The sequence below is a fragment of the Thermobia domestica genome, chromosome 5 (assembly GCF_964235325.1).
Source record: "Thermobia domestica chromosome 5, izTheDome1.hap1.1, whole genome shotgun sequence".
Taxonomy (NCBI): domain Eukaryota; kingdom Metazoa; phylum Arthropoda; class Insecta; order Zygentoma; family Lepismatidae; genus Thermobia; species Thermobia domestica.
The window spans coordinates 125,766,815-125,791,575 of record NC_137458.1 but is presented as its reverse complement, the minus strand read 5'-3'; the positions used below and the strand labels follow the sequence as shown (position 1 = coordinate 125,791,575).

General features: G+C 36.5%; 2 protein-coding genes across 2 annotated transcripts in view; one reads left to right on the top strand and one right to left on the bottom strand.

Moving 5' to 3' along the window:
* LOC145686111 (RNA-binding protein 42) overlaps nt 1-24,761 on the top strand; it is a 129,390-nt gene that overhangs the window by 68,479 nt on the left and 36,150 nt on the right. The gene's annotated exons all lie outside the window — the stretch shown is intronic.
* The window catches only part of LOC145686110 (uncharacterized), a 43,552-nt gene continuing 32,444 nt past the window's right edge, over nt 13,654-24,761 (bottom strand). Inside the window, exon 2 of the mRNA XM_081759075.1 lies at nt 13,654-16,400. Coding sequence (XP_081615201.1) covers nt 15,536-16,399 — 864 coding nt within the window. The 5' untranslated portion in view covers nt 16,400 and the 3' untranslated portion in view covers nt 13,654-15,535. The remainder of the gene's footprint in view (nt 16,401-24,761) is intronic.

The following is a 24,761-nucleotide window of genomic DNA, read 5'->3' as shown; positions in this document are numbered from 1 at the left end:
CAATGAGAAAAGATAGACACGGAGGAGGGCGTGATGACATCCGTTCCCCTATCTTTTAAGATCCACTTTTACCCCTGGTTGGCATTGAAACATAAGGTTATCATACAACTTGTACATTGCACGTATGTGAGCTTTGTGTATCCCTTCAGTCTACATCTAGATCGAGATCCGTCTTTCATTTAGTCTGAACGTTCTTGAATAAACTATAGGTCCCAGGCCGCTTCCTTCCTTCCTTCCCTTTCCCCCGAATATTGTGCTCGCCGAGAATGTCATCCTTGAAAACGTGACGGGCTAATTGGCCTTAGATGCCGAAAGCCCAGAAATCTAAATCCTAAAACCTAGTCTCTAATTTGAAACAGCACTGATCGTCATGTTTACGAGAGGAGAATTGAGATGAGAAATCTCTCGACTCGTGGGTAATTCTCATAAGATACCATTTTGATTGATTTTTAAGAAGCGAATTAAAAATAATAAGCATCTTCTGTTGCCTATCATTCATGTCTGTCTATGATACCGAATTCGGAGTGGCGAAAATGTAGGCTTTCTTCTGAGTATTCTATTATTATGTGCATGTTATTCTAGTATTATGTACATAGGAATTTCTGGCAATTTTCATTGTTGGAACTTTATGTTGCGGCCGTTAAATGTCTTGTTGCTATCCTTACCATGACAATGAGAGTTCGTCAGTTATCAACGATTCTATGATAGGTTGTAGGCACACCGCAGAATAACTGTTGACAATGCATCGTTGTTTTCTTATTATATGGAACAGGGGGACATGAGGATTAATTCCTTCCACTTAATATTTTTGAAAGAAAATTCTTCCTCACTAAAAACTTCCTGGGGGTGAATAAAATGATACTATCGCCAGGAGCTTGCATTACAGTAATTCATAATTAGGGCTAATTAACATATTTCACTAATTAATGGATGAACTAGTTAACGATACCCGTAATGTTACATAGTTTCGTAATTATGGATATTCAAATACGTAAACTCTGTAGACATTTTTCTTTTCTTCACTTTTGTGTATCCCTTCCCCTGCACTTGGACTGGACCACCCTGATTCTGGATTATACAGAGAATTTCTAGCATTTTCCGTTCTTACTTTGTCTTTATTGCGGCTGTTCAAGATACTGTTTCTATCGTTACCATAGCAACGAGATTCATCAGTTATTAACGATTCTGTGGCATGTTGTAGGCAGACTGCTGATCAGCTGTTGCAGTTATAAATTATCTTATTATTATGTGAAGTATTATGCAGAGGAATTTCTGCTAGTTTCTATTGTTGCTAATTTAGACTTCGTTGCGCGTTTTAAAGTTATTGTTTGTATCGTTATTATGGTAACGAGAATTGGTCAGTTATCAACAAGTCTGTGAATAGTATGTAATTAAAGATAGTGAGTGGTACGTTCCGCTTGTTGTATTAGTATATTCGGGAGATAGAACGAATTGATGGATATGCAATATTTTAAATAGGGAACTTCGGTTTAAGATAAGAGAGGTTCATGATACAGATAACTTTCTGGAATGAATGCATTTCGTAAATGGAGATATCACTATACTTCTGTGCAGCTGCTAGAAAATAGCGAACTGAAATTTATCGTTATTTCTATTTTAATTTATTTGTTTATTATTTATTTACTTATGTTTTGAGTTTCAATATTTTGAACGACAGGAAAAATTCAGGGAGGTCTGGTCACATTCAAATTGTGTTTCCATTATTTAAAAAAAAAAAAAAAAAGTGCATAACATGGAGGTAAAAAAATAATGAAAACACATGTAGTTTGCAGCACATAGGGCATGAGGTGGTAACACTGAGGATACGTGTACAGCACCTTGCCGTTGTTAGTGGGTGTTAGGTAATCGTCTATAGTACGTCAAAAGAGGATGTGTTGAAGCAGCAGGGGCCGAGGTGTTTCAGTGATAGAGAGCGTGTTCATCTCTGGTGCTTGAAGTCCCTGCTTTGATCCTCGCTCGCGCTAAGTAGGCTTTGTAATGGATAAACTCCGTGTGCGTGTTTTTTTTCTTGAGGGTCTCCCGTTTCCTCTCACTTTCTTCATTCCATCACTTCATTCATTTTTATCATCACTGTATCCTTTAGCTTACACTGCTTAACTGTGGGTCGTAAAATGATTTGATTTATATGAATCGGGCAAATTGTAGTGATTCAAAATGAAAGACCTCTCTGCGTTTTAAAGTTACTAAATTATGAGTGCACGGTTGGCACATCTGTATGTAAGGTGGCCATTGTGTTTGGTGTGTCGCGATGGGGTCCAAGGCAGGCCCATAGCCAAAATACTAAGACGGCGGCGGGGGGGGGAGATAATTTTTTGGATAGCTAACCGAAGTTCAGCTTGTACTCATACATATATAACAACTAGCAAAGTTTTAGGAGGGGCTGAATGTGGTCGTAGTTCCATCCACCAACTACAGGCGTGATGCAAGATGAAGATGACGTACTAAACGCATGGCAAAATAACATCGACGAAGAGTAATAGTGAACGAAAGAGAGGCCTCAATGACAGAGATTGCCGATCGTTGAAGAATATTGTCACCGAAGACCATACGTGTTCTGACAGATGCCCAAAGAAACTTGTGCTCTGAACTGAATCCTCCCAACCGTAAAAATATGTCGGCGATTCTGTGGTAATTTGGACCGCAGTTGCCTGATATTCCATGATATTGCTATTACACTCCCATGGTGCATTGCTGCCAATCATTATGTCAACATTTTAGCTGGACATGTACGTCCAGATGTTATGTCTAGTCAGTGACAATGCACCAATTCATACTGTTGTGTTCAAGATTCTGAAACAGATATCTTCCACCTTCCTCGTTAACGGAACTGAGTTGTACTGCACAAAGAATGGTACAATATTCATCTCGAAACAATTCATGACTTGTACGCCTTCATTCCGTGACTAATCAGATTTGTTCTGCTGTCTAACGGTAGTCTCACGCCGTATGAATCATGTAAGTTGCATTTCTTCAGGTTGGTCCATTATTTTTATAATCATCTGTAACTGTTATCTGTATCCTTAAGCATCGTGGGTTCGATGACTCAAGATAGAAGTTATCAGAAACTCTGCGGTACGGGAGGTCCATGATACATAACATCAACATTAAACCATATTTATTATTGGAGCATTTTGTGTAAAGACTTGCGTATTTTTAAACGTTTGTAAATGATTTTCACTGTATTCGTACCATCACTAGATTCATTTATTGTTTTTATTATGAATCATGTAACGGTAGAACAGTGTTTGGGATCTAAGACTTGGGTGAACTAGTGTTACCCACGGGACTCATGAAATTTCTCGTGGGCAACACTACACCCGAGCGCTTTACCACTGAGCCAACGCGACTCCATATCCCACCTATGGGAGTAAGAGTTCATGTTAGCCCACTTTTTTCTACTTTTGTTTATTCCACCTACCAACTTCCAATATTACAACCTTAGTTACAAGAATTACGCCTTCCCGTATTCCATGTAAAGAAATCGGCAACTACAGCAGTTATTTATCGTTTCATGTGCATCTTTTGTCAAGGATTTTAGGGACATTTTAAGAAGACATCAATTTTCCTATTCATATACCGTGGATCTTACTGTTCTTATAGTTATATTTAGATTTTTTTTTCTTTAACGAAGTACCGAAATTCTATAAAGTAAGGTATATCAGTATGAATAGAATTCAATTCAAATACAAACTTTGTGATTACGAAGCATATAAACATACAGAAAGTTGATTTCTGTGACTAGGAACGAAAATAGAATTGATTAGGTGAGAAGAGGGTTTTATTAAAAGTGTGTGGGTGTAACATAATCTTATGGAGAGAGTGAATTGATTCCAGCTAATCCATGTAATCGAAGTCTCTTTCGTGTGAGTATGTGTATATATATCTTTTTCTTTTCTATTTCACCCCGTAATTAAGAAAAAGTCCGTAGCAGAAGAAATTGAGAAGAGATTTCAAATTTCTTTAACATTTCTACTGACTTCATTTTTTTCCTGCTTCTCTTTCATTGTGTATGTTACGAACCTATTGAAAGAAATCTTTCCTTTTTCTCCAAATCACACAGAGCAAGTTGGGATTCTTTTCATCTGTTCTTTTCGTAAAGGAATCTAAATTGAAAGAAGAAAGAAAGAAAAAGAAAAAAAACGAAAGCACACTCGTTTTCCTTCCTGGATTTCGTCTACTTGTAGATAACGATGCTCAGCTGATACGTTAAGGGTCTAACTGTTTCTCCCTAAAGTGTAGTTGTTCAATTTAATGCGGTTAATAAGGGCATTGAATTTCTCAGCGAAAGCGTGTGATGCATTCTATTTAGTTATTCCTTTACATTTAATCAATTTGTATCGTGTTCTGTGATTATCCGAGAAATTCCTAAGCGCTTTTGGATGCAATTGTAAATTCTATTTCTCTATACATTCACAAGTTTATTTAACTGAATGTGATGTCACAGTTCCACTTGATAATGCACATAGGGATGCGCACGGGTCGAGTTGAGTCTAGATTTAAGTCTGTCTCGACTCGTCTCTAGAAAATATCTCGACTCGAAAACATGTTTCTGTCTCGACTCGACTCGAATTCGAGACGAGATGTCTCGAAATTCTAGTCGAGACAAGATATACAAGTTAAATATATATATACACACATCACCCAGAACATTAAGACTACCTACATAATTGTTAGTATGTCCACCTTTGGCACGGATAACAACGTCGAACCGTCTTGGCATGGACGCAATGATCCTTTATTGGTAGGTCAGTTGAGAGAGTTGGCACCACATGTGCACACACAGGTTCGTACCCTATTGCGTTCATGGGAACGAAAACACAATAATTATAATTATACTAAACTACTATAGACTGCCAATTGCTCATTCAGAGAATTTGTGAAGTTCACTTTATCGCAATACTTTTACACAAACTAGATATAGGCTCAAATATTATTATTATTATTATTTTTGAAGTACAAATATCACAACATTAGTTATTAACTGAATTGAGCTCAAAATTAAATCTTGATCTCGAAAGACTAACTATTAAGTTTATGCGTTTTGTACCTTTCTAAAATAATAAATGCTAGAATTGGTTTCAAGGCTGTTCTGAGTGAATAATTTCTTCAAAATAATAATAAAAATTATAGAAAGATTTTTGAGACCTTCGAGTCGAGATTTTCACGAGCAGTCTCGTCTCGTCTCGAATTTTACAAAGTGTGTCTCGACTCGAATCTCGATCCGAATTCGAGTCGAGTCGAGATCCGAAACGTCTCGACTCGTGCGCATCCCTAAATGAACAGAAAATTCTTCTTTTTTATTTTCTATCCATATTTTCAGGACAACACTAAATGCTGTGGAATGAAAGATAATGCACTACTATAAGATACATTTTATGGACTATAAGACGCACTTTTTTATTCGAAAAATTGCCTCCAAGTGCGTCTTATACTTTAAATTAATATAAACATGTCCAGTGTTTGATTTAAAATTCTCTCCAGTCTTAAAAGTGGCCATATATTCGATGCCGCGGGAAACCTATCTCTATCTGGCAACATTGGATTCAACTGGCAGTAACAGTGCACCGATCCGATGAACATGAGTTGCGGGAATTCACAAGCTTGCTAGCACTTGCTAACAAAAATGGTAAAAATATTACGGTATTTCTTTTTTAAGTTGCTTAAAAATTAAGGTGCGTCTTATAGTTTGTAAAATACGGTATAGGCCATATATTATTTTAGTTTAAAATTGAGATATTATCAGGGCCACCAAAGCAGGTTTGGAAAATATTTAAAGTTTACACTGTAGCTCAAAAGCAAAACACTCACTTTTGATCCTAAGCCAAGTCATTTCATTATTATTATTATTATTATTATTATTATTATTATTATTATTATTATTATTATTATTATTACTGCAGTATTAGTAGGGATAGTAGGGCCGCGGTGGCTGTGGTTGAGCACACTCCTCTGATGGTTAGGGTCCCTCATCCGATCCCGGCTTTGGCGAAATTGTGTTTGTGGTGAACAAACACCGTGTGAATGGGTTTTCTTGAGGGTTTCTCATTTTCATTTAGTTCATTATCATCATCACCGTCTTCCATAGTCTTGTGACGTTAAAGTAAAAGAAAGTAGTAATAGTAGAATAAAAAAAATTAAAAAATATTTTTTTTTTACATCGCACATTTTGCTCTTTAGGTTAAAGTAAATGGATGATTAATGTGAGTGATTATGAAATAAGAATGAAAATGGGAGAGAAAACCCACGGACATGGTGTTGTCCATCATAAAGATACTTGGCCGGGGTGGAAGACTCCTTGGAAAATATTTAAAGTTTATTTAAAGTTTATTGCAGCTCTAGAAATGAGTTGTTTCTGTCACCTGGCAAAGTAGAAGTAGTAGTCATCATGATTTATTATTATTATTATTATTATTATTATTATTATTATTATTATTATTATTTACCAATTAGATATCTTTGTATACTACTGCTGCTACGTCTTGCAGTTGTTCCACCTCATCCTCTACAAATTCGTGCATCATCCCACTCCTTCAATGTATGCGACACCATTCTGGGACAAGACTTCATTTCATTCCGTTAGAAACTCAGAATGCTTTTCTTCCTACACTCAGGGCTACAAGTGCGGGAGAATGCGGGAGCACGTCGTATCCCCACCTCCAAAAAATATGTACGGCGTCCCTCAGTTCCTAAAAAAAATACAATGAGCAAAAATAAGCAAGGGAACGGCGTCACGTCATGCCGCTACCTGCCGTACCCCCACCTTTTCAGGCCTACTTTTACCCCTGCCTACACTCATAGTCTAGTCTAAGTGGATTATACCTTTTAACGTACCAAATTGTATTAGTTTAAGAAGGGAGTTGAAAACACCATAAAGGTAAGAAAATAAATAATGTTAGACATGCACGTACTCAGGAATTTATTTCGGAAGCACCCAAAGCTTTTCGGGGAGGTTCAAATTCAATTTGAGAATAAATTATATTAAAATTTGTAAAAAAATAAAAAAAATCCCTGATATTAGACTAAATTTAGAGTAAAGTCGGGATTTCTGAGGTCCGGACTCCCAGGACCCAGCCCAAGAGTGGAAGATACGGTAATAAAATGTTCTTGCTTATCAGTTTTTTTGTTCTAAAGTTCTAATAAGGAAGTCCTGGAAACCTTATTATCGTAACAGTTGGTTTTCTGTTTTTCCGTAATACAGTAATTTCAAGCAAAAAATGTCGCCCTGAAAATATAACCATTGTGTAAGCACAGACTAGAAAAAGAAAAACAATATATGGATATCCATATTCATGGCAATTAACGTATTAAGTAATTATCAATTAAGAAGATGCAGTGGCAATACAGTTCTACAATAGGAACAGTTCTACAGTTCTACTGTACTATAGAGTTCTACAATAGGAAAGTCACATCAACAATGACGGTGAATCTGGCTTGCACCCTCCTCTTCGATTTAAAATTCATCCCCTGCCTTTGTTGTCTCCAGTGATGTTTCACTTTAAATTCATTTTTTTTTAAATTCTGATATTAGGTTCAAATATTGCAGGGGAGAAAAATGCCCATTGTACAGTCATATATCCATTATATGTATATATGTCTTGCAGTTTACACACTTTATTCAGCATAAAGAATTCAAGTTGTTCAAGAAATTAGAAACAATTGATGTTACTAGCACTACTCAACTTGCTTCTTCAATTGAATTTTCTCAACCAATTATGTAAATGAAATGAAAACAATTTCTAGTCGCATGTCCTACAGTCTTGTCTTTTAAGTTAGAGACGAATGAATTAATCAAAGTGAAATGTGAAATAATTAGAGGAATGAGAATATGAAAAGAAATGGGAGAACCGGAGAAAATCCAGTTGCACGATGTTGTCTACCACAAAGTTTCATAGATGGAGTTCAAAGCAGGGTCCCCTCGCACCAGAGATTAGCACTTTACCATTGAGCAACAATCACCCCTCTCGATTCTGTAAAAAAAAAAAATTCGGTATACTCATTAATATATATACGCAGGCCTGTATTTCTATATTGTGCACCCCTATGCTCTAAATAATTTCCTTCCCCGTACAAAATCCTCCCCCCTCAAAGCTGGCCAATATTAGAGTTGAATTCATACTTTTTGGGGTCACTGAAATGAATAGCGACAGCTTTAATCCAATTCAACTTCAAGGTCATGCTTCACTCTTCAGGAAAGGAGCGAGATTTTAAAAGTAATCGAAAACGACAAATATTAGTGTAGAACTCATAATTTTCGAGGTCACTGAGTTTAACGGTATCAGTTTTCACGATGTTCAGGTTCATCCTCACCCCTTGGGATGGGAGAGGATGACTTTTTAAAAATAATCAGATTAGCTAAGTAATTAGCAACTACTGTAATTAGAGCGAATTAAATACATTTTCTCGCGGTTGCGCGGGACTCTGCAGGTTCCAGTTTTAAATATTACTTTACTGTGAATCTTTAAAAAATTACAAAACTTTGCCGCCCTGTGCTCAAGCACAGAATAACACCTAAGTACGGGCCTATATATACGTAATAGTGGAATTTGAAACGGATGCAAAACCTATGTAATAGTGAGAAGTGAAAAATTAACTTGTTTCGTTTATCGTATATTTCTTTATTTCTAAAATAGGGACACGATAATATTTTTATAGTATATTTAAAAAGTATCCATTAATTTGAATTGTTTTTAAGACGTGAACAATTCATTCGACCATTCCTTTTTCAGCACTGACTGTTTAACGTAGACTCTGAATTATACGTATTTCCTGGTATCCCATACTGATGATGCATTTGTAAACCATACACACGAGGAAGTTTCAAAATATGCATAAAGTTCCGCAGGTCTACCGGGGATCGAATTTACTGACTCTCGTGAGTCTTGTCTGCCTTAAATCTATCCTACACGACTTGACAATTGACTGTTTTGTACTTATTGTTATAACTTTGAATTACAAATATAACACATACATATTTGTATTTCACATGTTTGCCTTCAGTAATATTTCTGTGGTAAATCAGTTTAAAATGAAGTTCAAGAATATTAGTTCGTACCCTAAATGCTTGCAAAAAAAAAAAAAGTTACGTAAACATACATAGGGTGTTATTGAACTCTAAAATTGTAAAGTAAATGTTCAATTTTTTTCTTTCATACTAATTTGAATATGTGTCGCAAACAAAAATGATCCGAAATTCTACTGTGGATTCTTCTTCTCTTCGCTAATACGAGTCATTCTTTTCTGTGTGCAAGAAGCGGACCGAATCCATCCCACGTTCTCGGGTTGAGTTGCGTCAAGACAGTCACAGAACTTAGGCTGCACCCTATTTCCTCTTCTCCCGCGGTCCACTTGGTCGACGGCAACGGATATATATATATATATATATATATATATATATATATATATATATATATATATATATATATATATATATATATATATGTAATATTTCAATCGCGAAAACTGTGTGATTACATTCTACGAAGGGCAGATTTTAAAGAGCTGCTTTCTGAGACAAGTAATAGCTAGAAATAGCTAAGCCAGAACACGTAAACATAGAGTAACGTCAAGCATCGTGACTTACACTGTTCCCAGATCTCTTATAGACATCAATCAGGGCTGCAAACTCCATATTGAAATAACTTGTTCCTCATTCGTATACAGGAATAAATGTCCATGTTTTTTCTTAATCATTTTTTTTTCCGTAATAATTGGTAAGGCACGTGACTTGTGATTATATTATAGAACCGCACGTAAAGAAATGTGTGCAATAGTAAGCGAACAGAAAGAAATCAGGCAGAAGCTAAAAGTTAAGTGACGTTTTGAACACAACTTATGAGTGCGAGATAAAATTACACAATCTGTATACAATACGTGAAATTATCTGGATAATCGAATTGAAGAATAATCCATTAGCAAATTTTACCTGGACTCACTGTCAATCGTCTGGATTGTTTATAAGGGGTATTTATTATTATTAAAGTTTGTATTATTCATGTGTTTAATGGGATAACTTGGGAGTTATCTCCGGTACCAATCATTCTTACTTTCTTTAAATCTCATTCATGTAGTTCTCATAAGTAAATGACAAGATGGTACTTTCTTGTGAGCTCCTTTGTACCCAAATAGTTTGCTTTTCTACCTTTAAGCAGGAAATCGTGGTTCGCCTCGTCCTGAATCCCATCTTAAACTGTACTTCCATGTCTCGCGTGGCTTGTTACTAAAAACCGACGTTAATCACTGAAAGAAAAGTACAAAATAACTTTGAAATATAAAATTTAATAGTTAACGCTGTTTGCTAAGAAACCAGGAGTATGAAATAATATAAGCACGTTTCACTGCAGGCTTTGTAACCTTACTTTCTGATCATCCCTTGTACAAACTACCTAATATATCAAAGTGTTACAGCGAATAATATTTTGTGCCTCTCCGAAACTACCTTCCTTTTGTGCAAGAGTGAAAAAATATAGAACGTCTGAGGCCTAAATATAGTCTTAATTATTTGAGGTGAGTTGACTTTGGATCTAACGTCCTTTTCAGCAGCGAGGCTATGTGAGACGGGACCTACTGATTAACGTGGAATCCGAACCACAAGCTTCCACCAGGAATCGAACCCGGATCTCCCACGCCAAAGGCGCGTACACGAACTGCTTAGCCACGAAGGAGTTCTCTTGAGTATTTGAAACTGTTTTTGTGTTCTTATGCCCCGTAATCCCTTGCACCGAAATGAACCTTTCCAGAGTGATCGGAGATGCATATTTAAAACATAAAACGAAGCGACTTTAAATTAAATTATCTAAAACAGTTTTTTTTAAACAAGCTGTAGAACGGAAGTAAGAAGTCAGTACGTTATGTGTCAGTAAAACATTCAATACCAGTAATCTTTCAAAATTTCTTGCGCCGCTCCTGTTTTAACAGGAACATGTAACTAGAAACACCTCCTGCGAGCAGCTGAATAGGCTTCCATCAATAAAATTTTGTCTAGGGTCAAAATCAAAGTGTGATGAAACTGCACTGAGATGTTGGTTGCTTGAGGACGTATCATACACAAGTGACATGTAATCACAGTTTAATTTAGGGAGAGGAAAGAATTGGTCAACTCCGTGGAACCTGTAGGTTGCGAGAATGAAAGAAACAGCAACTGAAGAATTTAATGCTTGTCTTATATATATATATATATATATATATATATAGAGAGAGAGAGAGAGAGAGAATAGAAGTTACGAGGAGACAGGAAAGAAGTTTCTATAAAATCCAAATATACACGCTTTTATCCTTAAAGTTAAAAAAAAAAAATCCACTCCATTTCTTTACTTCAATTTTGGATCGTGGAAAGAGAGCTGTAATCCATTTCAGTATGTGTAGCATATTCAAAGCCCTTCTTTTTTCCTTTCAGAGTAGAACGAAACTATACGTATCTGTTAATATTATATATATATATATATATATATATATATATATATATATATATATATATATATATATATATATATAAAGAAAAACAATGGCAGCATCAGGTATTACCTGAACGCAGCTGAGTGGTTGATAATCGTTTTTTTGAGAAATGTTTGGAGATAACACTTCTTACATGAGATGCTCAAAATGTCTCCCGTTATGAGACAATGGAAGAGCTGTGCGCTTTTTCCAGTCTGCATGTGCCGGTAGAAGAACGCCAGGTCATGTCTCACGCTTCGTGAATGCGCTGCTATAGGTTATGAATGACCCGAATTTTTACAACATAAACCATTGTCGTAAAGGGTCCTTATAGGTAGAAGTTCAATATGTGAAGTTGGAGAACTTGTTGGTCAATTAGACCCCGACGACCGTTTCACATTCCAAGGAAATTCATTTCCAAGTACTTCCACACCGTGTTGATGTAATGAGTCGGGGCCTAATCTTGGTGGAAGAATTTAGGAAATGACCCATCGAGCGAAAGCAATGCTGACTTAACGGGCTAAACTAACAGCTGCTGATATTTTGGACAATTGAGAACACCGTCAGTAAACAATGGTTCAGTGAGCCGTGCTCCCCATATCCCGCACCACACTAGAAGCTTTCCTTCTCCAGGACCACACCATTGTCTTCAGGTAAGGTCTGATCTTCCGTCGTTTCTCTGAGCTTTTGTTGATGTCAATCGATATATCACATGATGCCTCTCTTATTAACAAAATGGCCTTGGGTTCAAGATGATTACCAATTTAGCGATAGTATTGACACGAGACCCGATTTGGAGCATTTCCGTCTCGGAAAGGTGTCGTCAAGTGCTGCTTCGTCTCAAAGAGTGTGTCTTTTTTAATTGGAAGACTTCTTTTTCATGTTGTATCTCATCAAAAAAGTACGGTCTCGTCTTTTCTCGTGCCATATCATATGACTAACTTGACACTTGACTTGACACAGACTAACTTCCCCCCTCCTCCGACCCACAATAACCGTTTCAATGTTTGTCCAGTTGACATATGCATACACCATCCACTTACAGCATCTGTTCCCGACTTTTGGATCATTCTGTATAATTTGCTATTGGAGGGATAGCATTTCAGTCTATCTTTGTATTAGAAGCAGACAAATGTTGATAGAGTAGCCTTTATGTTGCAACTTTGATCCATTCTGTTCTTGAGAAGGGTAGTAATAACCAAGTGCTGGTCAGGAATGAAGAGAGGATGGAACAGTGAATAGATAAAATGACCTAATTTACTATAATTAGCGCCTTAGATTGCTGCTTTAAAGAAGTAATCGCATGGCAGCCAATTATGGTTCAGCGTTTTGATCTGTGGTAGTGTCCAGTGTGCAAAGAGGTGTGTTTAACTACATAAGCTGTTTCTTTAATTAGAACGCCCAACTAATAATTTTCATATGAATTGTTCATAAAGAAAATAATATTGGAAATAAAAAGTTGCCGATATATATAGATATAAATATGAAAATTATGGAATATTAGGAATGTGCCTTTGTAGGTCACACTGACACACACACACACAAAAAAAATCCTGTCATGGTACAAGTAACAAGATGAAGTCTTCGGTGGAAAAAAATGTTCAGAAAAAAGGACAGTTGAGGAAAGGTCCTTACGGGTCAGATACTAATACGATATAGGTAAAGAGGCTTGTTAAAACTTACTCGTTTAAAGGGAATTCTAATCTGAATCGAAAGGAGACCTCTGACTCCGTATATCTTCAATAGGTTTACTCGAATAGAAGTATTGTTCTAAAGACAGTCGGTATGTGATTAAAAGTAATAATTTGCATATAAGCATCTGAACATTGCAAAAAATAGAACAATGATGATCATTTACAAAACAAAACTATGTGCAAAACTTTAATCTCTGTAACAACTTGATTGGTTTATGGTTTTAAGAATGTTACTATAATATATACAGTGGTAAAAATGCACATCAGAACAGGAACACCTTGTATACATTGTGCGATTAGAGAGGAATTCGCACCCCAGAATGTGTATGTAAAGGATATGTTGATCTTAGCGCAATGGGAATACATTTTTGCGCATGTATTATGTATGTTTAATGTTGTTATCTAATATCTTCTTGTTTCGAATTATAAAATCAGTCATGTATATATACAGTACAAAAGCTGTTCATTTAATTCCGGACTGATACTCTAAGATATATCATATGGACAATTTATTACCTATTCGTATTTGGTCCCTTCAAAGTGCTTTTCTGCTACGTCTACACACCGATTCCAACGTTGTAACCATCGCAGGAAACAGTCGGAGAATGCATCCTACTAGGCAAGGCCACAAGGTGCTACTCTGACTTTATATCGATACTATGCTCAGTCGACTCGTTTTTACATATGAAACAGTTACGCAAACGGAGAAATCCTCGATCGGAAGAGAGTTCGAATTACGGGCGTTCAAAGTTAAAAATTGAACAGATTTTGCGAATAGTTTGAAGTTATCACTTTTTGAGATAGACGCTTCATATTTGGTATTGGGGGTTTTCTTGGGTACCCAACACAGTGGTGAGGTAATAACATACGCAGTTTGCAAGATACGGGTACTTATTTGGGAGGAAATGAAGGGTAATGGCGTCTTACAACTTGCAAATTGCCTCCTGTGCGGCATACAGTACCGACAAGGTAATAAAATGTATTTTATTCGACTGTATTATCATTCAAACATTACTTTCCTGTGTGTCCACCTTGTGAAACTGAACAATGACATTTGTCTCTGAAACACTTTGCCACGCGTGCGAAATTCAATGAAAAAGGCATGGTATAATCTATATTATGATGTTCTTTCCCTTCTTTAGGTAGGAATGAAACCAATATTTTCTTAAAATGTGTTGTTTTGCCCAGATCAGCTGTCCAACAAAAATTTGCACTGGGGCGCACAACATAGCATCATACGTGGAAAACAAAAAATCAGTTTATTGTTAAAATGAAGTTAATCCAAATAAATTATCCACCACAGGCTGGCGCTGACAGTGAATACGAATACCAGTTTACCGGCATTTCATTCAATTGTGCGGAATTGGCGCTGCAAACTAATCGCGATGCGCCAGAGCGTCGGCTGCGAAACTATCCTAAGCGATACTCCGAACTCTGTCGGGCTATGCATATGCATTGCGGAAGACGGTGTTTCAGTACATCATCGTTTGCCATGTTTTTCAGTTTTCAGCGAATTAAAATGCCGATTATGGGAAAATATTGGTCAATCTCCATTGAATATTTGAAGGTATTCAGCGACAAAATAGGCCGAAAAATTAAAAAAGAAAATGATTAGCCGGAATGTGTGCTCAAAGCTGTGAAAAGGGTAACTTTTATTCTGGAGAAAACATGCTTGTATACGTTGTCGCTAGGCGATTGTTTGCTTTTTGGTCACATTCATTGCCGATTATCGTAAAATATTCGTTGAAGTTTGGTCGCTATTTTCCCACAATCATCAATGAAATCCGTTAAGAAATTACCTGTACATATATATAAAGGGCTAGCAATGAGATATTGAAACACCGTCTTTCAAAGAGGCTGACTGGGGTCGAAATCTCGTTCAGATTAGTTCCGCTACTAAGCGTTTCAGAGAGAAATGTCATTGCTCAATTTGAAGGTGGCCGCACAGAAAAGCTCGGTCATTTTGTCTGTGAGGTTTTCTTTTGTTACAACCGTGTAATTGTAGACATATAAGTGGGAAAATATATTGCCCAGTCGTCGATTAAATGATTGTCTTGTCCAGTCTTGTCCAACAGGTAGCTAATCATTGTGAAGTAGTAAAAACCCAGCAACAAATTCATATGTTTTGTGTAAAATTACTGCTTTCTAAGAGGAAGGGAAATAAGGAAAAACAAATATTTAATTGCTTTTTTCCCTTCATGTTTATTTTCTCATAAACTGTAACAAAGATCTTGACCCTGGCCTGAAACAATTCAGGATCGGCAAATATAATAATAGTATTTTTGTCCTCTGTGATGGATTAAGGGCTGTAACCACATATTTTTGAACGTTAATATTCGATACTTTCCACCTAAATCCCCACTGAACGCAAAATATAAGATTATTGCTAACTATTTTCCGAGAGGGCCCCATCCGTAAGAAACAAAGAGTTGTGGAATTATTGGATACTGTTTTCGGCGTATGCCCACTGCGTTTCTTAGTCCCACCTGTTGATTTTGGCGACTGCGAGGTGGTTCACTACGAAGTGGTGCAGGCGTTATCGGCATCATTTCATGATGTATGTGAGGAGAAGGGTTTGTGGTCTTAGGTTTCTGTTTGTTCATATATAACACACTAAATGGCATCCCACCAGCTCCCCAACCACGGGACATAAATACATTTTTCTTAACAGGAACCGAATTCGAATACTCGTCATTGATATCTGAATATGTCTTATCTGAATTATGTACTTGAATTTGATGGTCAGGCAGCTTTATCGCATGAAGTTCGTTAGTATCCAGTTCTAGAGGTTGACGATACCAAACACTGTTACTGAATTCATTGTCCCTAGATAGTGAGATCTCATCACCGAAACCATTTAGTAGTGAAACCAAAAACAAGCATAGCCTTATAGTGCTACGTTCATCGGCACAGTAAGTCCTTCGTAAATTTTCGATGAACATGATTGTAAAGGTTACGCCCTCATCATGAACTGCCGCCAATATGCATCCTTCTGGTTCTTCGTCTGTGCTGCACATGCTCCATACTCTTCTTGTGGCTTCGGAGTAAAACGAGTCATCACTCATCTCTGCGTAGTCATAGACACTGCTTCTCTTTACCACTTTTCTCTCCTCAGGTGATGAGGATGAAGATACTTGAGGTAAGTAATCCAAGGATGGTGATAATTCCTTATGAGCGATTGAAGTAAATGATAGATGAAACATTAAACACAGTTCTGCTATTAAGAGCCACACAGGGATGGACTGTCTGCACATCCTACAAGAAAGAAAGTAATAATTTTTTATTAGTAATAACGTTTAGTATATTTAAACAATACAAACATCATAAAAACAATGCAAAATTAGTATTAGACAAAAATAACTTTTAGTGTGCTGAAAGTGAACATGTGAAGACGTTTTAACTTTCATGACTAATACAGTGCACATACATGATGAAACTTGTATTGAACAAAAGCTTGTTGCTAACTAAAAGTTTAAACAGTGTGGGCCTTATGCAGAGTCGTTCTGACGCGTGATTAGTGCCATACTAAAGATGTCGACTAAGATGTGTTTCCTGCAGTAGTCAGGCCTTTAGTATAACGCTAATCATACATCAAATAGACTGCATAAGGCGGGGTAAGTTTATTTTATGGATTCGGAAATTTCAGACAACAGTAGTAGTACTGTAGTATTCCGCTCAAGACAGGCATTGTATTCAATATTTTTCGAATATCCTCATTTGTGTACTAAGTATTGTCTTTACAGGTTTTCTTAGTAACAATGACCTTTCGTAGACCTGTAAGTACGGTTTCCAGACGTTCGAAATTTATTTAATCTCTCCTCAGAAATAGTTCGGGACACCAAATGTTTCGGTTACCTTCCAAAATATAAGTTAGTGTTATTGTGCGATATTATTATTATTTATAATAAGTAATAGTACATGTACACAATTGTACACATGTCTGTAAATAATTTGAAGACTGTGCCTAGCTGTCTAAATAACCGTTGTTTTCCAGGTTCTTTATGGGTAGAAGTAAGAACATTTTTTAAAAATTTCCTTTGTGTCACCCATAAGCCAGTTTGATGACTTCCCCGAACGGAAAGAGGATTTAAGAAATTTACATGGAGAAACTGCTCCCCTAGATAAGTTACGTTACATTAAAAAAAAAAAAAAAAAGTGCGGTTAAGTGGCTTTCAGAAAGGAGGGATTAGAAGACGACTCACTTTGGATAGAAATGTTTTCTGTTTACACGACCCAATATAATGAGAGACTAGTTCCCAAGATACGTCAAAACGATCGTATAACTGAGAACTTGGTAGTAAATAGAGAATCTCGGCAGTCAGGCGAACATCTTTTCAGCACGTTGATTCTATTTGCTGGTGTAATCATCTTTGGCTTAATGGAAAACTTGCGTTGGGTATCGTCTATCGCGTTTCAGATCCCTGTGAAGTATCTTTTATTGTTAAAAAAAAAAAAAGAAAAAAAGAGAGAGAGAGAGTCTGACCTATAAGAGTTGTTGATTCAAACGCATACTCTGTGAAGTCGCCGCTAGGCTATCCGAAATTTTCCCTCTTAAAAGGAAGAAGAAGAAAAGAAGTAGTAACACTGAGTTACTTCGGAACTCGATAAATTATGTAGTGGCTAGTTGGAAAAATAGACAGCATTCGGATAAAATATGCGATTCTAGTGGCTAAAAGGAAAGTAGAAAAGAAAAAAAAAGAAACCTATTTCTGTGCTTGTGATCCTCATTCTCAAACTGTGGTTCGCAGAATCCAAGTGATTCCGAGATTTTCCCTTGTAGTCTTCTACATTGAACATTAGTAAAAAAAAAAAAAAAAAAAAAAAAAAAAAAACATAATACAATTCAAGTGAATTTCATATCACATAGTTTTGAAACTACGTAAGCTAGCGTCTCTCATTGTCTTCCAGGATTGAAATTTTTATGGATTTTATTGTCTTCTCTACTCTATCGAATGTTTTTAATAGCTTTCATTCATTAAAAGAAATAAATAGCTATTTTTTTTCTATTAATACCAATATAAAATTAAAAGAAATTCAATTAAAACTACTTTTAAAATATAAATATGTTGATTTTAACATTCGACGGCGAAAGTGCAGAACTTCGTAACTCATCAAAACCGAACTTTTCAGGAGAGCAATAAAATCATTCTGCTTTTACATTATCTTATATTCGATACGAGGTTTTAAAAGGTAGTTTTTCACGTTTTTTATTGGGTTTTTGTTTACGAGCTTTCGCACACGCATAGATCCAGACGTGAGGAATTGAATGCAACCAAAATGTAAAATTCCATAAAAAGTGGAGATACGAGGTTTGCACTTTCGCCATTGATATGCTCAAAAGATTTTTTTTTTTTTTTTTAATGATGATAAATTTGCTTTCAGAGAGAAAAAGTATATTGTGATCTGTAGAACATTCGGACCAATAAAAGTGGTCCTCACTTAAAATAAGTCCGAGAAACGATGTTCTACAGAGTTTGTTGGTTAGTCAGCTATCAGCAACCAACAGTTTTTTCTGCTGTTCACAGTTTTTATTCTAAAAATTTGCAATAAAACTATATATATATAAACGAAAGTCACTATGTTTGTCACTTCGTACAACTTGAACCACGCGACCGATCTCGGTCAAATTTTCAACATAGATGAGGTTCGGGCCTTGAATGGTTTTTATCTTATCACTTAGACGGTGTAACTTAGGGGAGGGTAAGGGGGAGATATATTTAAAAATGGCGAATCCATAGTTTTCGGGGTCGTTGTGATGAACAGTAACACTTCCGATGCCTTTTAAATCCAAATTCACCCCACAATAGTAAATATTTAATCTTTATTTATATAGATTACTTCTTATTTTCTGATTTTTCATTACATTTTCTCTGTTTCTATCAATTTGAGAGCACTTCACTAATAGTAAAGAGTGACTGGCTAATGGAACATATTACTAATTTATCTTACTTTAGCCCGGGCAAGCGGGTAATTGACGCTGATAAAATTATAATTTCGTATGAAAATCTAGCGGCACCTACAACTGGGGCAATCCAAATGAAATCAACCAATTTCCAGGTCAAAGATTGCTGACAAAGATTGCAGAACCTCTTAAACTACCTACGAATGACAAAGTGTGGGTGCCAATCACTAAGGCTCTCCGGAAACTCACACTCACAGAGTTCACAACTCCTACAAGTCGTACTTTCAATATCAGTGCCAAACTCTGTACACAAATTAGTCAACTACTTACCTCACTGATGTCTTAATAGCATCACTATGTGCAGAAAATAAAAACAACACACGTTTCGTTTTTTGAACAAGATATGATTCAAAAATTATGCAATGCACACTTTACCCATTTCAGATTGCTGTCGTGTTCTTCTGACATTTGCTACAAAATTTATATCCACGCCACACGGCGCTTCATGATATTAAGTCCCAGTAAAAAAAAAAAAAAAAAAAAAAAAAAAAAAAAAAAAAACATAACTCAGAAATTACTCGAGCCTCAGTGACGTAATTGTACCCACTTCTTACTGCACAACTATTGTCTATTTTGCGCAAATTTGATATTTTTCACTTGTGTCCTTCCTGAGATATTTGATGGTGAAAATACACTATTTTCGAAATTTCACAATGTTTATAAAAATTTCCTAAATATCCAGTATATGGTTCTCAGATATAAAACTTGTTTCGGACGTTGTCCATTATCTAGTCTCTATGTAGACAAAAAATTGAAGTTGAATCTCATTTATTTCGTTTCAAAATGTACATTCGAAAATGGCCATATCTAGGTTTCCAACCTCAATATTCAGAACTTCTTTTTTCGATGTTCTAAAGTACGTCTCAACACACATAATGTTGTCCATTCCATTATCTTTCACGTGCCTTTGGTTTGAACTCATTATCTTTAAAACCTAAAAAAGTTAGAGTGTTTAATGGAATGCACTAAAAAGTTCAAAATATGCTCAGGCACCTACACAAATTGGCCGCTACGACAAAACCTGTGCGGCTAAAAAAAATGAATGAATACCCGTTTTTCAACTCCCTGAATGTGGTACAAACTTAGGTAAAAAATTAATTTTAAAAAACTAAATTTTGTCAGCAACCATCATTGGTCGATTTCATTTGGATTGCCCCAACTCAGTATGTTTATCACTTATTAAAAATGTGTCTTGAAATCAGTCATGCTTCACTTTTCAATGATAATAATAATAATAATAATAATAAAATACTTTTAAAGCATTGCTATAGTGACTAATATTTCGTAAGTGGTAGGAAGTAATGCTGTTAATATTCGAGTAATTCATTATTCCAATAATAGATTCTTCGTATTCGTTATTCGAATAAAATTCATTATTGTCGAATAAAATTCATTAATCGAATAATTGTCCGTATATTGAAAACGACTGTTCGAATAACAGTTTAGATATTACTTGAGTAACGTTATTGGGACAGGACTAGTAGGAAATGATATTTGACAGTTATAATGGTTTCTTTGCTTCGTGAAATATACATTTATTCCTTGTTTAAACTGATAAAGAGGGAATTTCGGTCTAATGTTGTAGATTATTCGTAAGTTCCGACACTAAGTCTTTGGTAGCGAATATCCATAACTAGCTGAAATGCCCTGTTCTTCTCACGGGAAGAGTAAGTTTATGGAAAATGTTTAAAACACATACTTTAACACTCTTCTCTCTTCCTGCGCGGGAGACCGGGTTCGATTCCCTGCAGCTCATGTGGTTCGGATTCCATGTTAAGCAGTAGGTACACGTCTCATATAGCCTCGCTGTTGAACGGAACGTTAAACTCAAAATCACTAAACTCCCCTTCTAACGAATATATATTTGAATTAAAGTGAAACAAATAAGAAAGAAATTCAACCCGTCTTAAGTGCTAACTACGTTCAAAAATATATTTCATACGACACAGCTATTATTATTCCTTTTTTTTTTTTTTTTTTTTTACCAAAAATTTAAACTCCATTCCATCGTAGGATACATTCTTTTAAAAAAATCTAAGTGAATTATTAAAAACCTATATCAACCCAAGTGCTAATTATTTTCAAAAATTAATTTTAAACAGTTCAAAGGCATCCCCACTTTCGTCATTTTATGAATGCAAAGTAGGAAATTAAATTTTCCTAGAAAATGCTCCCTAACTGTCTTTAGAAGTGGCATTTTCGAAAACGCTGGGGCACATAACCATTTCTTTTTATTATTATTATTATTAAAAAAATATATGTACAGAATTTCATCTTCCTAACATGAGTGGCTCTTAAGAAATTAAATTTTTGTGTACATGATTAACTTCTCAATCCTCCCCTTAGAATACGCATTTTAATGAAAGTAACATAATAAGAGCACGGTTCGAGTCTAGTGCTAACTATATTCCGAAATTCATTTCAGAATGTTCAGCTGTTTTTCACTGATCATGAGACAGACAGTGTCCAAAATTCATCCTTGCCTCCTTACCTTCTTCCCCTTAGAAGCAGAATTCTTGAAAACGTTGGGACACGTTAGCGCTTCTTTTAAAGCTTATATTCCAGGTTTCATTCCTCTATCATGAGAAGCTCGTGAAATGGCGTGCAAATTTTAATCCTTCTCCGCTTAGGAAACTCATTTTAATGGTGATAAAAAAATAAAAAAAACCTGCGCAAGGCAGGTGCTAACTATAAAGGTAACCAAGAAAGTTCTGTTGCTGTTTGTGGAGGTCTCTTTTCAATTAGCCCTCACACCGTGAGTTGAATGTGAATGAAGATAAGGCGAAGGTCAGTTGTTGGTGTGGGTATATCCAACATACTACCTGGTTGTGGCAGGTCAGTTACACCGAGAACTTGTGTAAGAACAGAGTGAACATGGTACCTCCACAGAGCATCATAAAGGCGTGTATACTGTACGAGTTCAAACTAGGGTCAAACGCCGCTGCAGCGGGGCGGAAGATATGCCAGGCCTTTGGTGAGGGTGTCGTGACTACACAGACAGTGCAACGGTGGTTTAACAAGTTTAAGGATGGTGACGAAACACTCGAAGACGCACCACGTACCGGAAGACCAACACATGTACAAAATGAATATTTTCAGGCAGCAATTGAGGCGAACAGTGGCCCGACGTGAGGAACTGGGACTACAGTTCAGTGTAAGTGGAGAAACCATTCGGCAGCACCTCCATCAACTTGAGAAGCACTACAAGTTGGGTCGATGGGTCCCACATGATTTGACTCCTTGCCAGAAGGCAACGCGAGCACACACCTGTGTTTCTTTCCTGTCTCGTGTAAGGAAGGAGCTGTTTCTAGACAGGATGTTGACATGTGATAAGAAGTGGGTACGATTCCAAAACAGCTGAAACCAGGACTGCACCAGAAGAAGGTGCTCCTATGTGTTTGGTGGACTGTTAACGGCATCATGCATCGGGAATTGTTACCAGCTGGTTAGAGCATCAATGAAACTGTGTACTAGCAGCAGTTGAGCCGTGTTCAAGAAAAACTCAAAACTCTGGAGCCAGCACTTCTGAGTCGCAAAGGGGTCCTCCTGTTACAGGACAACGCTAAGCCCCACGTGGCGAGGATGACCCGGGACACCATTCTAGGCCTTGAGCTCCTCCGTGGCTAAGCGGTCAGTGTACGCGCCTTTGGCGCGGGAGACTTGGGTTCGATTCCTAGCGGGAGCTCATGTGGTTCGGATTCCACGTTAATCAGTAGGTCCACGTCTCATATAGCCTCGGTGCTGAAAAGGGACGTTAAACTTATGATCAACTCGAACCTTTCTAGACCTTGGATGGGAAACACTATTGCATCCATCATACTCCCCGAACATTGCACCGTCCGATTATCACTTGTTCCATTCCTTGGAGAATCATCTTAGAGGACGCCAGTTCAGATCCCTAGTAGAGGTACAAAATGCACTAGATACTTTTTTAATTTTTTATTTTATTTTATTTTTATTTATTTATTTATTTATTTATTTTTGCTTCACTGCCTACCAAGTTCTACCGCGATGGAATCCATGGCATTCCAGAATGTTGGCAGAAGATCGTCGGTTCTGATGGGGACTATCTTTGATCTTCCAGGTAGCTACGTCTTAGGTGACATACCTATGTGGGAATGTAGTGGGTGAAAAAGCGACAGAACTTTCTTGGTTACCTTTATATGTTCGAAAGTTCATTTCAAACAATTTATCCGTTTTTCTGTGATGATGAGATAAACAACGTCAATGTAATTTTTATATAGAGAGAAACAATTATAGCAATTCCCTCCCTTCCTACCCATCTAGAAGTGGAATTTCCGAAAACGTTAGGGCACGTTACCACTTGTTTTAATAACGATTTTATATATCAAATTTCATCTCTCTCAATGAAAAGCTCGTGAGACGCTGTATTTTTGGCACATGCGAGGGATTACCCAAAAGAAACCGGACTTCTGTTCTAAAAAAATTAATTTATTATTTTTTTAAAATAAATTTGTTTCAATTTCTTTCAAAGTATTCTATTAGATGCGATGCAGTCTTCTTTCCCACTGTTTGAAGCACTTGTTTAACTTTTCAACTTTGCTATCTTCCACAAACTCATGGCCTGGGATCGAACCAACAACACTACTACTGACCCAACCGTGCGCCCTTAAAAAGTTGTTGTTCATTGATTACAAAGATTACATAATGTTGAGATTTAGTCAAAGTATATAGACCAGTTCCTATATACTATATTCAGAGCAGTTGCATGACGTTTTAACATCCTTATACTGGAATACAAATATTTTATATTAATTTATGGATAACATTGTAATCTTAATGTAACGGATTAGAGTGTAGTAGTGCGCACTTTTTGTGTGGGAGGCCCGGGTTGCTTTTCCGGTGAGAGCTCATGTGGTTCGGATCCCACGTTAAACTGTAGGTTCACATCTCATATAGCCTTGCTGCTGAAAGGGCCGCTGAACTCAAAATCACATCACATCACATTAGAGTGTAGTAGCAAACAGCGAAGACGAGCTTCTGCTTGTTTTCTCTTCTTTCTTTTAGGCTTCAAATTATTTTTTGGTATCCATAGATTATCCTCTTCCTCGTTCTCTCTCTCACTTTTGAGTGAAATCCCAGATGGTGATGACAGACACTGCATAATGAGAGCGCTTTTTCTAAAACGATTGGTTGATTGCGTGTCTGTTCGAAGAGTTTGAAATCAAAAGTATTTTTAAAACTTTTTAGCATTTGATTTTTCCCCCTATTTATAAAGAAGGAAAAAATCTGTAAAAGAGAATACGAAGTTTTAGAGGCATGAATGAAGCCTATTGGGCAGGGTTCAGAGTGAGTTGGGAAAGAATTTGTGATTTATGTGCAAATGTTTGTAACTAAAGAAACTAGAAGCTCGTATAGTAAAGACATTTAGCTTTAGTTATTGATAAAATGAAATCCTTCAAAAGAGAAAGGCAGACTGAAGTATATTGGTAAAATGAGTCTCAAGCAATTATGTAATATCTGAAAAAAAAATCAAACTCCAGTAGCAATGTGAGGTGTTTTTGTATGTACTCCCGTAATATAAACTTCAAATAATATCTCCTGTAAGAAGACCAAAGATTTTTTTTTTATCTATTGTTTTCGAATGAGTACATAATGCGACACTTCTAAACACTTGTTTCCGGGAACACTAG